The 15,737-nt window shown below is 34.4% G+C and overlaps 1 protein-coding gene across 1 annotated transcript in view; it reads left to right on the top strand.

The window, feature by feature from the left end:
* Cdc45 (cell division cycle protein 45) overlaps positions 1 to 15,737 on the top strand; it is a 143,497-nt gene that overhangs the window by 78,995 nt on the left and 48,765 nt on the right. Inside the window, exon 8 of the mRNA XM_090373853.1 lies at positions 10,237 to 10,285. Coding sequence (XP_090229979.1) covers positions 10,237 to 10,285 — 49 coding nt within the window. The remainder of the gene's footprint in view (positions 1 to 10,236; positions 10,286 to 15,737) is intronic.

Below are 15,737 nucleotides of genomic sequence, written 5' to 3'. Positions count from 1 at the left end.
CCTTTGTAAATGTAGAGAAAGTTTTATTTCAGCAGTTTTGGAAGTGAACAATTATTGTTTACTTTGAATTATACATGTAAAGGACCTGTTGGTTCAGTGTGGTCCAGTAAAATACTGGACCAGCATGTCCAGTATTTTGCTTTCTGCTTCATTGTACTACTTTTCAGAGGCACCTCCATAGCGGTGGGCAGGAGCAGTGCGTAGCACACGCTTCTTGATTAGACTGGGGCTCGAGCCTGTGACCACCAAATGTGGAGGATGCGGAAAGGTCAGGGAATGACCACTGCATATCCCCGGAGCAATATGGTCTTAGTTGCTAATGCTCCTAAAAACCAAATAACAACAACTACTTTTCAGAATAGCTTACATAAATAGTTTCTTGCCCATTGGTTGACTCACCTGCTACAGGATTAGATATTCTTGGTTGTGTTTAATTATTGCAAAAAAATGAAAAAGTTTTTTGTCTCAATTATTATAATTATTATTTAAAAAGTTTCTTGTTTTACTTATTATTTAATATTTATCTGGCTTTTGTTTGATAAAACATGTTAATATATGTATGAGTTTCTGAACCGTTGAGTCGAGAAACTCATGCTAAATGAGTTTCTCGACTCATTAATAAAAGTTTTGTATTTTGTTGAAAATAAATGTAAAAAAAAAAAAACAATTTTTAATTTTCAAATTTTTCATTAAAAATTCATATTTAATAATTATTACAGTCCATTAGCAGTAGCATTGCTGTGCTTTCTAGCAGAATTCAGAAAACCAGAAATAAAACACAAAGTTGAGCATCTGTCAGATCTTTCATCTGTCTCATGAACTATTTTTGTTATAATTAGGGGCATCTATAGATAAGGCATACAGCAGAAGTAGAAAGTCTATTTCTATTTCTGCTGACTGGCCCCAGAGGGCAGTTAGGGGGAAATCTTTAAATCTATTTATAAATAAAAATCGAATCTTTAATTTGATTTTTATTTACAAATAAAAAATTACCCCTATTACAAATAATAGGAGAAATCTTTAAATATATTTGAAAATTAAATACAAATAAATTATTGCAGTGACTGTTGTGATAAATAATAAATCATTGTAGTGGCAGATGTGGCCAATTAATTTCAGTTGTGTTTCATTAACAACTAATGTGACACAACAGCAGGCTGGAATAAAAATTTTCCAAAATATTTTTACATTTGTGGGATAAAAAGTCACTACAGGACTAATTCAAAGGTAGTTTCACTTCTCAATGAATTTCATTGTATAGAGTTATGAAGCTTTTTTTTTTTTTTTTTTTTTATGAAAACCCCAAACACGAGGGGTAGAACCTATATTACTTAGTACCATGCATGGGCTGAAGGTTGAGAAGATGAAAGAAGATACTTATTGACATTAAACTTGAATTTCTGTAGATTATAATTTTCAGGAAGTAGATATGAAGGAAGGTTGTTCCAGAAAACAGAAGTTGAATGAATAAATGAGGAAGAAGAAAAATTGGTTCTGTGAGTTTGAAGTTAGACAGTAAAAGGATGTTTACTGTTTGCAGCACATATTCGGATTGCTTTGGAAGAGAGAGCGAGCAGGAATTATAGAAACCAATTCAGAAGAACAGTGCCAATGGAAGCATCTATAGATAAGGCATACAGCAGAAGTACAAAGTCTATTTCTATTTCTGCTGACTGGTCCCAGAGGGCAGTTAGGGGGAAATCTTTAAATCTATTTGTAAATAAAAATCAAATCTTTAATTTGATTTTTATTTACAAATAAAAAATTACCCGTATTACAAATAATAGGAGAAATCTTTAAATATATTTGAAAATGAAATACAAATAAATTATTGTGGTGACTGTTGTGATAAATAATAAATCATTGTAGTGGCAGATGTGGCCAATTAATTTCAATTGTGTTTCATTAACAACTAATGTGACACAACAGCAGACAAATCTTGGGTAGGCAGGAAAATACAGATGTGAATTTGATACATGTCAAGGTTCATTTCATTTCAAGTTCAAGGTTTGTGATTACAATACAGAAATGACCACCAATGGATCTGCCTTTCACAGTTCATATGCTATTTATAGAGTTGCACAGTGACTTTAATTATATTAAAGTTATATTGATATTTGGGACAACTGTGTGTACCTACATTCTGCCAGTACTGTTAAACCGGGCCTTTCATAATAATACAGCATAATAATGCTCCATCCCAGAAGGCCAAGCTTGTATGTGCTTGATTTGAAGAAAGTATAATTCCATAATTGATTTGATTGTTCTCAAGTCCTGATCTGAATCCCATAAAATATGTTTTGGATAAGCTAGAATGCCAGGTTAAATAAAATATACAAATAAATTGTATAAATCATTGCATTTTGTTGCTAAATAATTGCTCTGCAATCCAACTATGATTACACTGCAATTATCTGTTTTCTTAGTAAACAGATCTCAGCAGACCTGAGTAAATAGGGTTACATGTAACAATGCAGTTATGTGATGAAAGTTCTGTGTATGTAAGTGTATGTGATTTAAATCTTATCACCCTTTTTAATAATCTCTCTGTATATTTGTTTTCCACATTTTTCCATCATTTTTAATTCATTTCTGTTCTTTTGTTATTAATTTATAGTATTATTTATATATATATATATTTTTTTTTTTTTTTTTCTTATTTATTTTAATATATATTTCAGTAATTTTTATTTCTCTATTTAATTTTTGGATTAATTTGATTATATATATATATATATATATATAGAAAATTATTTTAATGTTATGTGCAAATCTTTAATTTAACTTATGCTAATAATGAAAATACCGTGTACCCTGGGAGCGATGTATGTTGAATAAAGGGGGGGAAGAACGGAAAAGAGTAACGTTATAAACAAAGTGCGAATTTTGAAAAATGTAAAATTTGAAAAGAACGAAAATAGAAATAGCAGATTATTGAAAAGAACGACCAAAGTAGAAATAGCATTGCAGTATCTTTCATAATTTCTGTGTCATCTTCAGAGGTCATCCACCTAAATTATGAAAAAGAACAGCAATACTCTTACTTCTGTTTCTGACATGTTCTGTATGTCAAAAAAAAAAAAAAAAAAAAAAAAAAAAAACACGTGTACGCGGACACGTTGTAAAAAATAATTTAGAATATAAATTTTGAAAAAATAAAATACAAGTTAAGCAAAAATATTATTCCAAAGTATAACATACAGAACATGGATGACCTTACAGAAGTAAGTAACCCGCCAAAAAGAGAAGACAAAGGAAGCGAGTGTCCGATTGACAAGAATGACAAGAATGTCAATAACTTACCGCTACGTGACCGGTCGACAAAAAAGAAAGAGCCGGAGGCTAAACAGTGTATATATGTGAAGAAACGCTAGCGGCACCTAGCGTTAGACGAATTTTGGTGTATGTATATTTTGTAATTTACGTAAGCAGTGGAGCTACGCTAGGTTCAAGTTAAGTACATGATACTCAAACTTTCGGGATAGCAAAGAAATATAATTGCTTACAAAGTAGCAGTAGAGTAGCTAAACTTTGTTAAGGCGAAAAATTATGATTTGGTATAGTGAGAAAAATAGTACTCTGATATTGCTTTCGTTACACTAATCGCTCACAGAGTATAAAATGTAGAATTTAGTAAAGCAAAAAGATGATGAAATTAGGGATATAAAGTTGGGCTAGGGTAGTTCGGGGTTGCAAACCCGTTCCTATAGTTAGGACCCTGAACGACTGTCCGAGAGTAGGTGCACCATGTACTTAAGTCAGTTGTGTTAAAGTGTAAGATATATATAAGTTACAATTAACAAATAAATAGATAAATAAATCAAGATATAATCAAAATTAATTACAAGATAATTACAAGGTAATACACTATGTTAGACCAATCGGTGGGTACAAGTTTTCCAGACCGTAAGACACCAAAGAGGCCTAGTGTATTGTATTTACACTATTTACAAACTTGATGCGTATGGGAGTAATTATTAGTTATAAACTAATAATGCTGTTTATATTGATATCTATTAAGTTTTTGTGCCTTAATATGTTAAGGGCTTTATTGATATGATGACGCAGGTATTTAATAGGAAAAAGATTTCTGGTCAGTTTACTGTACAATGATCTGATGTTATCAATAACTGTTGTTTTGTCGCTGCATATCGTTGCAATTCTGATGCATTGTGCTAAGATAACGTTAGCATGTACCTGTTTGGAAATATTGGAATTCCATTGTGTATAGTTTACTATGCTAAAGTTGAAAGCTTCACGTTTTTACTAATTTACTAAATTGATGGAGGCTATACCATTTTTTATATTGATGTCTAGATCCAAAAATTGGGCTGCTGTGTCAGAATTGTTAGTTCTTTCTAGTACAAGTTCGCTAGGGTATAGATGTGCATAATCCTGGATGAAATTCGGGCAGTTAATTACTATGAGGTCATCTATATATCTAAATAGTATTAGTTCCTGTGGAAATGAGGTTTCTGACCAGTATAGATATAGGTTGGCTATTATGCATGAGGCTGGGCTGCCCATAGGTGTTCCATTGGTTTGGTGATATACTGTATCGCCATCATATATGAAATTATTGGAAATACATAAATTAAGTATGTTGTTCCAGTAATAGGTGTTGCAGGAAATAAAATTCTTATGTTTATCATATATATCTTTGAGTACCAATTTGAGATTGGTTTGATTGATACTGGTAAATAGGCTATGGAAATCAAAGGTTTGAATATTATTGACTGTATTACTTTGCAAAAATTTTAATACAGGTTGGTTGTTGCCTATGATTTTGCTGTTATGTATCTTATTCATCAGTGGTTGCAGTAGTCGTTCAAGTGTTTTTCCTGATTTGTGTACATAACTATTTTTGCATGAGGTTATGAATCTGAAGCCTGTTGGTTTTTTATGAAATTTAGGAATGAAGTAGATGTAAGGTAAGCTGTAATTATTTAAGTTGAGCTTTAGTTTTTTGTTGAAGGCCATTAGTTTTTTTGTAATGATATTACATGTACTGGAAATAGGTTTGTAGGTATTGCTTGAGTTAAGTTCATTAGTTAAAGTATATGTATAAAAATATTTGCAAATGAATGCAAAATTATTGGCTGCTTTATCTACCGGTGTGATTACGAAGTTTTTGTGAAAATCTAGCAGTTTTTGTTTTAATGCAGTCAAGTTATAGTATGTGCCCTGATAATATAAATTTGAACTCTGTAATGCATATTTATGTTTGAATAGGGCGAATGTATGGCTAATCCACATATGGTATGCTTCTATAGGCGTGTTATTTTTGTAGGCTAGATGGAAGCAGTAGTTTAACAGGTCTTGATATAGCTGCTTATTGAAGTTGGTTATGTTTATTTTGGTGGGCGGCCTGAATTTGAATCCTTGTGATAGTACATGTCTTAGCATTGGGTCCGTAACTATGTTTAGATTTCCTGTAATGATGTGTCCATAGTCTGGATCAATATATTGCTGCATGTTGGTTTGTTGACAAACGCAGTTATTGGTGTCTGTTATATGTGATGTTAAACTGGTAGCTATAGATTTGTAGTTGCAAGCTAATAATCCAAAGGGTTTATTATACTTATATCTTACTTTAATATGACTGGGACTAGTATTTGGAAGTAGATGATTATGCTGATTTACAATTTTACTGATATTTATGTTATCCATGATATGGTTGTTGAAGTTCAAAATAATAATAGAATCTTTATCATGTGTTGTCGAGCTTATGTTTTTAAGATTAAATTTACAAATATCATTTATTATATGAAAGAGATGTTTGGATTCGAATTTGAAAGTGCGTATGAATTTGTGCAATGCTTTCAGTATACTGTGTTTAGTACTGAAAAGTAAATTATGTATATCATTTACATTTATAATGTTCTTATCCCAGTTTTTAAGTGTGACTTCGAAATCACCTAAAATATTACTGTGTTTGTTGCTAGTATTTTTAGATTTATGAGTACGTTTGCGAGGGTTCCTATGGAACTTTATTATATTAAATTTGTCATATATACAACAATCTGCTAAGTTATTGGTAATAATTTTATGGTTGAATTTATTATTTAGACCATATGGGTATAATGTTTTTAATTTTAACATAAATATTTCCTCTTGTTTAGTTCTAATATTAGCGTTATTAATCTGTGCTAATATGGATATGTATATATTGTTGAAGTTGTGAGATTGAAAATGCATATATTCTATTTCTTGTTCTATATTGTTAATATTTCTTTTTAAGTAGTTATTGATGTCAGATCTATGCTGATTAATTCTTACGTGTAGCTTATTGCTGGTTTGTCCGACGTATTTTATATTACATGTTTTGCAGGTTATGAGGTATATAACATTACTAGTTTTACAAAAAGTAGGTTTTGATGCATCATTTGTAATATGTTGCGGGTGTATGCAGGGACAGGTTAAACAAAGTTTATTCTTGCAGGTGTTAAATTTAAGTATATGGATCCCATATTTATCTAAGTTAGAAGCATTATATGCTGATGTGCTCTGACTTGTGTGTGTTAAATGTGTATGTTCAGAGTTACATTCGTGTTTCGGAGTACAGTACAGAGCATGTGTACCCGGGGTCAAGTTTATCCTACTCTGCCCATGTAGTATTTTGTCAAAGTTACCTGATTCCATTCATATAAATTGCATAAAAATTACATTAAAATTAAAATTTTAAGTTACAATAATAATTAAAAGGACAACAAAATAAATAAAGTGTATGCGCAACCAGAAGTAAACTGTATTTTCAATATCGGGATAAGAAGGTGAATATATTGCAAGTGAAAATCGAGTAGAAATATAAAAAATGTAAGTGAAGGTATACATTATGGTTGTAGGGTACCTTTGCTCTTGCAGTGTCCCTGATCCATAATTCATATTATTGATATTCCATTTTATCTCTATTCAAATTCAAATCCATTTTCTTTCTTTACTTAATTTTAATTTTTATTCATAATTATATATATATATATATATATTTATATATTTATTTTTTTTTTTTTATTTATTTCATTTTTAAAAAAAAAACAAAATACAAGCAAAAGATAATCCCTCCCTCCAATTTAAAAATTATCATGCTGATTTTGTTGGTTCCATATTGTTCTGCAAAATGTCAGTCTTCATCTGGTAATTAAAAAAGTAGTTTAAAAAAAAAAGATAAAAAGTGACTTTCAAATGGTACATTTATTGAACATTTTTATAATAATAATAATTTTTAATAATCCCAAGTTGAGTACGTAGACCAAATGGAAAATCCAGACAGAGAATTGGAGGAAGGCTTTATCTTTATACAAGAAGAAAGTTAGCAAAACAAGGTTGAAATTAATTGTTTCAATGATTAATAATTAAGTTCAGAAAGTACAGTTCACATTGAACATGTTTTTCCTAAATGAATCTGTCTATATTCTTTGTTGTGTGACAAGTGGTCTACATTGGTACTAAGTTATTGATTAGCTTTATTCCATATGTTATAGAGTATGGAATGATCAGATTTTTGCAGCTTGACCAGGTTTTAACTTAAGTGAATTCCAGAGATGGCTGGTGGAACTTTTAACACCAGTAGAATCCCAGATGTTAACATGGTCTAATTTTCCTGTAAATTGTTTCCCCATAAAGTTAATTTTAATTCCCCAAAAAATAGTGAGCTTGGGGGGTGATTAAATTCCTCAAACAGCCATGGCCTTGACAGAGCAGTGGGAAATTGGGCATGTTTCCAGGTAGACTGAAGGATTCAGGATTATGTAGCAATTATAACTCTGATTATGAACAACAGATAATACTGACCAGAGATGTATATTTGCTATACATATCTTTCCGGGGTTCTCAAGCCCATGACTACCAAATACGGAGGATGCGGAAAGGTCATGGAATGACCACCACATATCCCCTGAACAATATGGCCTTAGTTGCTAATGCTCCCAAATAACAAACAAACAACACATATCTTTCCAGTTATCCCTCACACAAAACTTGAGGAGGTGGTTGATCCATTCTGTTGGATATAGTGTGATTAGGATGCTTAGTTTCAGGTAAGCAGTGGCTAGCTGAAAAGATTCTTTTACACTGTTTAACATTCTTACCTATATATAGGATCAGGGTGTATTCTGCAATTTACTTTTGCCACTGAACTTGTTGAAAGTATGATTGGTGGGTTTTTTTTATAATTTTAGTGAGCAGATTGCTTTTCTCTTAAAAGCTTATCCATCATGTTCTGGAATAATGTGAAATTTACACAAGTCTACATCATTGTAGTTTAAATAATGAAACTGAACCCAAAAGTAAACTTATGGCAATCTGCATAAGGAGATTTATGAGAGAGTTCCCGATATACATACTAAATAAAAATTTAGTCATAAAAAAAAATCGATCGACCAATCACGGCACTTCTGCCACCGCCTCTGGCTAGAGTTGCTCAACATATCATGTAATTCAAGAACCATGAATCACTGCAAGAGCATTAGGCTACATCCTATCTTGGAAACAACTGTCTTGAAGCTAGATAAATGCTGGCAGCAGACCCACAGAAATTCGTGCACCAATCTATAGTTAAATGATCAATCTTGCAGCCGTGCATGCATCACAGCATACACAACTCTGTATCTATTAAATTTTCTTTCTAACGTCATTATTCTGTTAGAATCTTTATATAGCTGATGAAGATTTTACCCTGAAAGCTACATTTTGTTATTAAATATATTACTGGATATATGCAATATTAATCTCCTTAAAAATTTTGTGATTTTGATAAATTTAGGGTTTAGAATCATTTTAGTCTTCCCGGGAAGACTAAAATGATTGGAAGGCATTGCATTTGTTTGGGTGTGTGATATGAGTTTGAAAGAGTAGAGATAGAATGTAGGCTATCTGAGTTAAAAATAGCAGATATCTACTTCTCTGATATCACATTGCTGTGGCAGTGAAAATTCTGTCCGAATGTTGAGGCAAGTGGCTGGGGAGGGTAGGGACAGTATAGTAAAGCCTAAAACTTTCAGATTATCAACTAGATTATTCCATGTCTAGGTGGAAGCTTGGATTGGAAGGGTGAAATCATCTAAATAATTGTGAATCTATTTGAAAACATTTCTGTCTTTCACAAGCTGGTCAAGCCAATTGTCACTGAAACTGGTAGTATGAAATTTATGGCTTGGACTATCACTCTGAAGGAGGGATGAACAAAAGTTGTCATGATGACTGAAATTGTATCGGAAGTAAATTACTTTTAGATGTCTCTGAAATAAGATTGAGATTCCTCCACCTCTTTTGTTGGACCAGATTTTTCAATGATCAAAAGTTGAGTATAAATGATGCAATGACTGTCTTTCTCAGCAGGATTTCTATTAGGATGATAAGATCAAGAGAGTTCAAAAAAAAAATTGATACAGTGATTCCAGTTTGTTTCTGACTCCCAATATTTTGCAAATAGATTTTTAATTTCAGAGCAGATTTGAAATTTGCTTTGATAGAAAATACAGTTTCTGCTTTATAAAAGCATCATAATAAGCACCGAGTTATAAAGGCATATAAAGTTAGGGCACTGTATTTTCAATGTTGGCAAAATTAGTTTACTGCAAGGAGAGCATTACTGTTGTCTTGTATTATACAAGAGAATGATAAATGCTTATTGTGTTAGTTATCCTTAGTGTGAATTAGCCTGGGTTAGCCCAAGTTAAAGATATACTTACATATTTTTGAACATAATTTAGGAAAGTAGTAGTAGGCATGTGATGCAAGAAAGCAAGCTTATGTAGCATCAGCCAAAAACATTTCATACATTCATTCCCTCTAAACGTTTGTCCAGTTCCTCCTTGAATTTATTTAAGCTATCAACAACAGATGGAAGTTTGTTCCAGCAATCAACTACCCACTGGCTAAAGGCAAATTTCCACACAGCTATTCTACAACTGTCTTTCCTCAATTTGAATTTATGTCCCCTCAGGTTCGTAATCTGAGCAAGAGGAAGAATCCCATCAGAATTTAGCCTGCTCAACCCATTCAAGGCCTTATACACCTCAATCAGATCACCTCGCAGGTGCCTAGTCTCCAGATGCTACAATTTGCAGAACTTAAAGCCTTTCTGCAATTTTGGGAAGATACTGAGCTTTGCATATACTGTTACAGATTCATAAAAAATTCAACACAAATTGGTACTAAATGAATATAGATTAAATTTAGAGGTTAAATTAATTGGTTTATTATTTATTTATTTTTGTTTTTATTTTTTTTGCTTAGGCACAAGATCATCTTTGATTACACTCAGTTCAGCTATTATGGACCTGCTGTAAGTAAACTAATAGGATTTTGTTTTAAAGAAATTTCACATATGATAAATGGGAGTTCTTACAAATTATAATAACAATTACTTAACCTGGCAGTAGTGGCAGGTCACCCAACAGATCACCCTCAAAAATAAGGTTCCTGTGGTAATAATGCTAACTATTAATAAATGATTAAAAGTGAAATTTTTTCTACCTTCCCAAATATAGTCAAACTTTTACTGCAGTAGTTTCTGAAGTGATTTTTTTATGGGTTGTACAGAAATTGCATGCTAGAACCTGCCAGGTGGTGTGGCATCAACAAGAATTGACACTGTTTGTTTATATTTTCAGGTTACTTTTTTTTCTCTCTCACTAGTCAAATAAACATCTAGAGTTTTAGTGATGATGGGAAATATATGGTGCATTTTGTTGGGCAGATCAGAGGTTTCCTTCAACTCTGCATCAGTGACTCTTGTGAAGGTTACAGGACTCTGTAATGGCCAGAGAGAGAGAGAGAGAGAGTGTGATATGGGGGTTTGTGCGAGTTCTGTGTTGGTGTATTATGTTGTTCTCATCTGGCCACTTAGCTTTAGAGGCCTGTGGAAAACCACTGACCTCTAGTTACCATCATTTGACATGAGGAACTGGGGCAGTGTAGTAGGGATGCTGTAGGGGCCGTCCCCAGCTTTGTTTAAACTAGACTGGGTGAGCACAGAATGAAAAGGAAAGTGAAAGACCAGGAAATAGTATGAGTGTTGGAAGCATACAGGGGAAGATAAGCTGGAGGATGAGAGAAGGCATCCACCAGGTGAAAACAAAGTAATGGAGGAAGAGGCATGCCCCCCCAAGAGGCAGGGAAACCACCCAGCCATAGGGGAGAGGAGAAAGTGTAAAGTCATAGTGGCGGGGTGACCCACACTCCCAGTGTGTGTGTGTCAAACAAGCTAAAATTATCCCTCACTAGGCAGGGTAGTACCAGGTGTCAGCATGGATGAGGAGTCTGTGGGATTCTTCATTGACAAATTCTTCGTCAAAAACAATTTGCTGACTAGTGTCAACAGTTCTTTCCCACACAGGGTCAGAGTCCAGTGTTAGCAGCAGGGGAGGAATTGGCAGCAGGAGATCTCACTTAGGCACTGTGATCCTATGTTTACTAGCTGAAGATGGTCACATACTGGGCACAAGGTCCAGTATCACAATATCAGCAATGGTAGGATTGTGTTAGGTAATCTCACATTGGAGCATGCTCCAATGTTAGCAATCCTTGCCCCATATCGTGACAGCTGGCCACAACATCAGCTGGCCACAACATCAGACATAATGGGAATTGGTCAAGTTTGGTCAGGTCACCAAAGATATTTGTAGAGCTGATAGGTCACTCCAGTGGATGTAGACCAACTGTGAAAACTCAGTGTAATCCTTGTAATGCACCTCTTTGGTGATAAATAAATGTTCTTGGTCTCAGAGTAACTTACTAATTTTCTCAGTCAGAGTAAATCATGGGATATCATAGTTTGGGCACACTTTCTCTTACCTCAGTGCTTGGGGTAAGAATTTTATGGTGACTGCCCCTTTGTCTGATTGGATTTCCATAGTTGGTAAAGCTTAGTGGAGATTTGTTTCCTCTCTCTCTCTCTCTCTCTCTCTCTCTCTCTCTCTCTCTCTCTCTCTCTCGACCTCACTGTTGAGGCAAGGGAATATCCACGATGATACCCCTCTTCAAGGAATAGTTCAGTCCACAGTGCATCCCTTCCAAGTCCAGTGTAAGGGTGCCAGCTAATACTTATAATACCGGAGTGCTGACTTGCAGCAAGCTCTTGTCACATGCAAGCACTATAGGAGATCACTGGAGGAAAGATACATTTGTAGAGTAATGCCAGGGTTCTGTTTAGTCCCCAGTCTGATCTGCTGATCCTGGTGAGCTTGGCTACATATTCCCTACTTTCCTTGAAAGATAAGTTATATGAGTCAGAAATGCTAACTTTGTGTTGAATATGATTATTAGATATTTTAGTTCTGTTACCAAGGCATTAGGTGTTCCAGAGATCCATATAATGGGTGCTCTCCTAAGGTTTGTCATTCCTTTTTAAGAGGAGGGACTTTGTGCTTTTCTTTTCACTGGATATTGTCAATTTGTGTGATTACTCAGTGTTGCAGTTGTTTCCACTGCAAGATTATTTTGCTCTTCAATGCAGGCTCTTGTATCTGCCTTTACAAGGAGAACAAGATCTTCAGTTAAAGCTATCCAATCAGTGTGACCAAGATCCAAATGTAAGAACTAATCCAGAATAATGGCCCAGAAAAATGGGCCAAGGACTATGCCCTGAGTGGGGATGCAGTCTCTAGTGACATGTCAATATTTCTTGATGTCTTGTCCTCACTATCACCATTCTGTTGCTTAGGTATGTAGTCTAGCAGGCACCTATATAGATTAAGTGAAGTATTTATGTGGCACAGCTATCTTATGATACTAGGCTACCAGAAGGCATTGAACACTCTACAAAGGCAAATGATATGGCCAGAAGATTCTCTTTCTCTTTCATACAGCTTGCAACAGAGGTGAGGTGATACATCACATCCTTGTGTAGGAGCCAGTTTTAAATCTGAACTGCCTGTCAGAATGCTTAGTTGGCTGTTTGATAGTGGTTGGAAAACCTGTACAAGAGGAGCCTCACTAGGAGTTTGCCCAAGACTGGCAAAAGGGTAACTGGAAGGTAAGACTTATGGTTGAGTTGGTGGTCATTCTGGACTCTTCTGCAATGGGCAGAGGATTGCTTGTTTCCAAAATGGGAAAATGAACCTTGCTGATTATAAAATAAATATATATGTGCATGCTTGAAATTTCACATGCTTAACAGTCTTTTAAACTGGAAATGGAAGAAGAAACTAAGACACTGATATTTATATTTTATGGTTAAACTTTTTTTTTGCAATTTTCAGAATTATTATTTTTTTTTTGTTTGTTATTTTTTTTGAAAATAAGAGGTATGAAACACATCATATTTTAAAATTAATTTTTTATTAAAACTTAAAGTACATATTAATAAGTATTATAATCCTTTAAGAAAACATGAAATACTGGCATTGTTTAAGCAGGATTAAAAAAAAACCAAATATTTTCCACAAATAAAAAATAAAGTTGGACACCTATCAGGTGACCCACTACCTTTTTGCTACATTTTGGGCACTGCCACTGCTAGGCTAATAATACTTTGACCTCCACTCCATACATTTGACCTCCACTCCATACATTTGCTTGTAAACACAAGATATGTTTTATACTGTACTGCTCAGTAGCTATGAGTTGTGCTTCTCTATTGTGCACCTCTTCCAGTGATTAGTATTAGTAGGGGCATATGATGCAAGAAAGCAAGCTTATACAGCATCAGCCAAAAAAAAACTCAAAAAAACCTTTCCATTTCACCCATCCATTCTTTCCAAATGTTAGTCTAGTTTTACCTTGAATTTATTTAAGCTGTCAACTTCTACAATGACAGATGGAAGTTTGTTCCAGCAATCAACCACTCTCTGGCTAAAGAAAAATTTCTGCACATCTATTCTACAATTGTCTTTCCTCAATTTAAATTTATGCCCCCTCAGACGATTATTCTGGACAAGAGAAAGAATCGCATCAGCAGTGAGCATGCTCAAACCATTCAGGCCTTATACACCTCAATCAGATCACCTCGCAGGTGCCAGGTGGGCAGGAGCAGCAGTGCGTAGCACACACTTCTTGATTAGACCAGGGTTCAAGCCCATGCCCACCAAATATGGAGGATGCGGAAAGGTCAGGGAATGACCACCGCATATCCCCGGAGCAATATGGCCTTAGTTGCTAATGCTCCTAAAAACCAAATAACAAACAAACAACAACCTCGCAGGTGCCTAGTCCCCAGGCACTATAATTTTCAAAACTCAAGCCTTTCTTCGTAAGAGCAAACCTTTGTTCCATTCACTAATCTTGTTATCCTTCTCTGTACTCATTCCAGCAGCTCTACATCCTTTGCCTTATACAAGGGGATAATCACCTCCTTATCCCTGCTAGAAAAATTACTGTATATTATTGACAAGACACCATGAGCTGCTCTTGCAGACCGTCTGTGCTGCTCAGAAAACTTCATATCTGACTGCACAATTACCCCCAGGTCCTTTTCATTCTCTACCACCCTGAGTGTACCACACAGTTGATACATTAATCTGGGGTTACTACTACCCATATGCAGTGCTTTACATTTGTCAATGCTAAACTTCAGTTGCCACCTCTCAGCCCATCTGCTCAACTTTTCTAAATCTTGTTGCAGTAGTGTACTGTCATTAGTGTAATTAACAACCCTGCCAACCTTCATATCATCTGCGGACTTTGACATTAAGTCTGATATACCTTTATCAGTATCATTAAAAAATACAGAAAAAACAATGGACCCAACATTGATCCCTTGGGTACTCCACTAATAACATTAGTCCATGAAGAGCAGTAGCCATTAATTACCACTCTATCTTTTCCTACTCTACCACCCCTTTATCCATAGCAGCAATTTGCCTCCAGTGCCATACTGCTCCAATTTGTACAGCAGTCTTCCATGTGCAACAGTATCAAAAGCCTTCCTAAGATCCAAGTATATGATATCAAAATTATTCTTTGCATCCAGTTCCTTTGTGTGATGGTTTCCCTTCAACCACTAATAACTTTTCACATTAAAGCACATCAAGAGAAATCATCATAAATGAAGAAGTACACATGGAAATAAACAGTAGAATAAGTAAAGCAGAAATTGTGGGAAGCCAATTAAACAAATTTATTTTTAGCAAAGGCAAAATTTACCAAAATGGCAAAATTGGCTGTTTATAATATGGTAAGTTAGCCTATTTTAACCTGTGGAGTTGAAGCTGGGTAAAAAAAAAAAGGGATTGATTAAAATGAAAGGTTTAAGAAAAATAATTGGAACTAACAAATGGAAGCAATGGCACAACCATATTACGAACTAGGATATAATAAAAAAAATCTCCTCAACAAATATCTAATCAGAGGTACTTGTAAGTGAAACAAACTTATAAAATGGTATGAGCATGTAGAATAGATGGGAAAGGAGACTGGCTAAACAGATATTTGAAACAAAGTTTAATAGAAATACAATAGACTCAGAGGCAGACCAAGGTGGTATCGAGCAATCATTAGAAGAAAAGGACATAATCTGGCTAGACCTAAAGATCTAATAAGAAATAAGATATCATAGAAGAAAATAAAACAGAAGACTGATATTTTAGGAGGACTTATGGTTACTATGTCAGTACAAAATGATTTATACTGATATAAAAATGTTCCTCTTTCTACTCCGGCATGACCGCCAGGTCAGTGGAGTTTACAACTTCACGTACCAACTGTGTGACACTACACTTAAGGTGGTAGAAAATGAAAAAGACCTGGGAGTAATTGTGCAGTCAGATATGAAGTTTTCTGAGGAACGTAGACAGGCT

The sequence above is a fragment of the Mastigoproctus giganteus genome, chromosome 5, assembly GCF_048544385.1.
Source record: "Mastigoproctus giganteus isolate SK-2022 chromosome 5, ASM4854438v1, whole genome shotgun sequence".
Classification (NCBI taxonomy): Eukaryota; Metazoa; Arthropoda; class Arachnida; order Uropygi; family Thelyphonidae; genus Mastigoproctus; species Mastigoproctus giganteus.
This window is presented reverse-complemented; position numbering and strand designations above follow the sequence as displayed.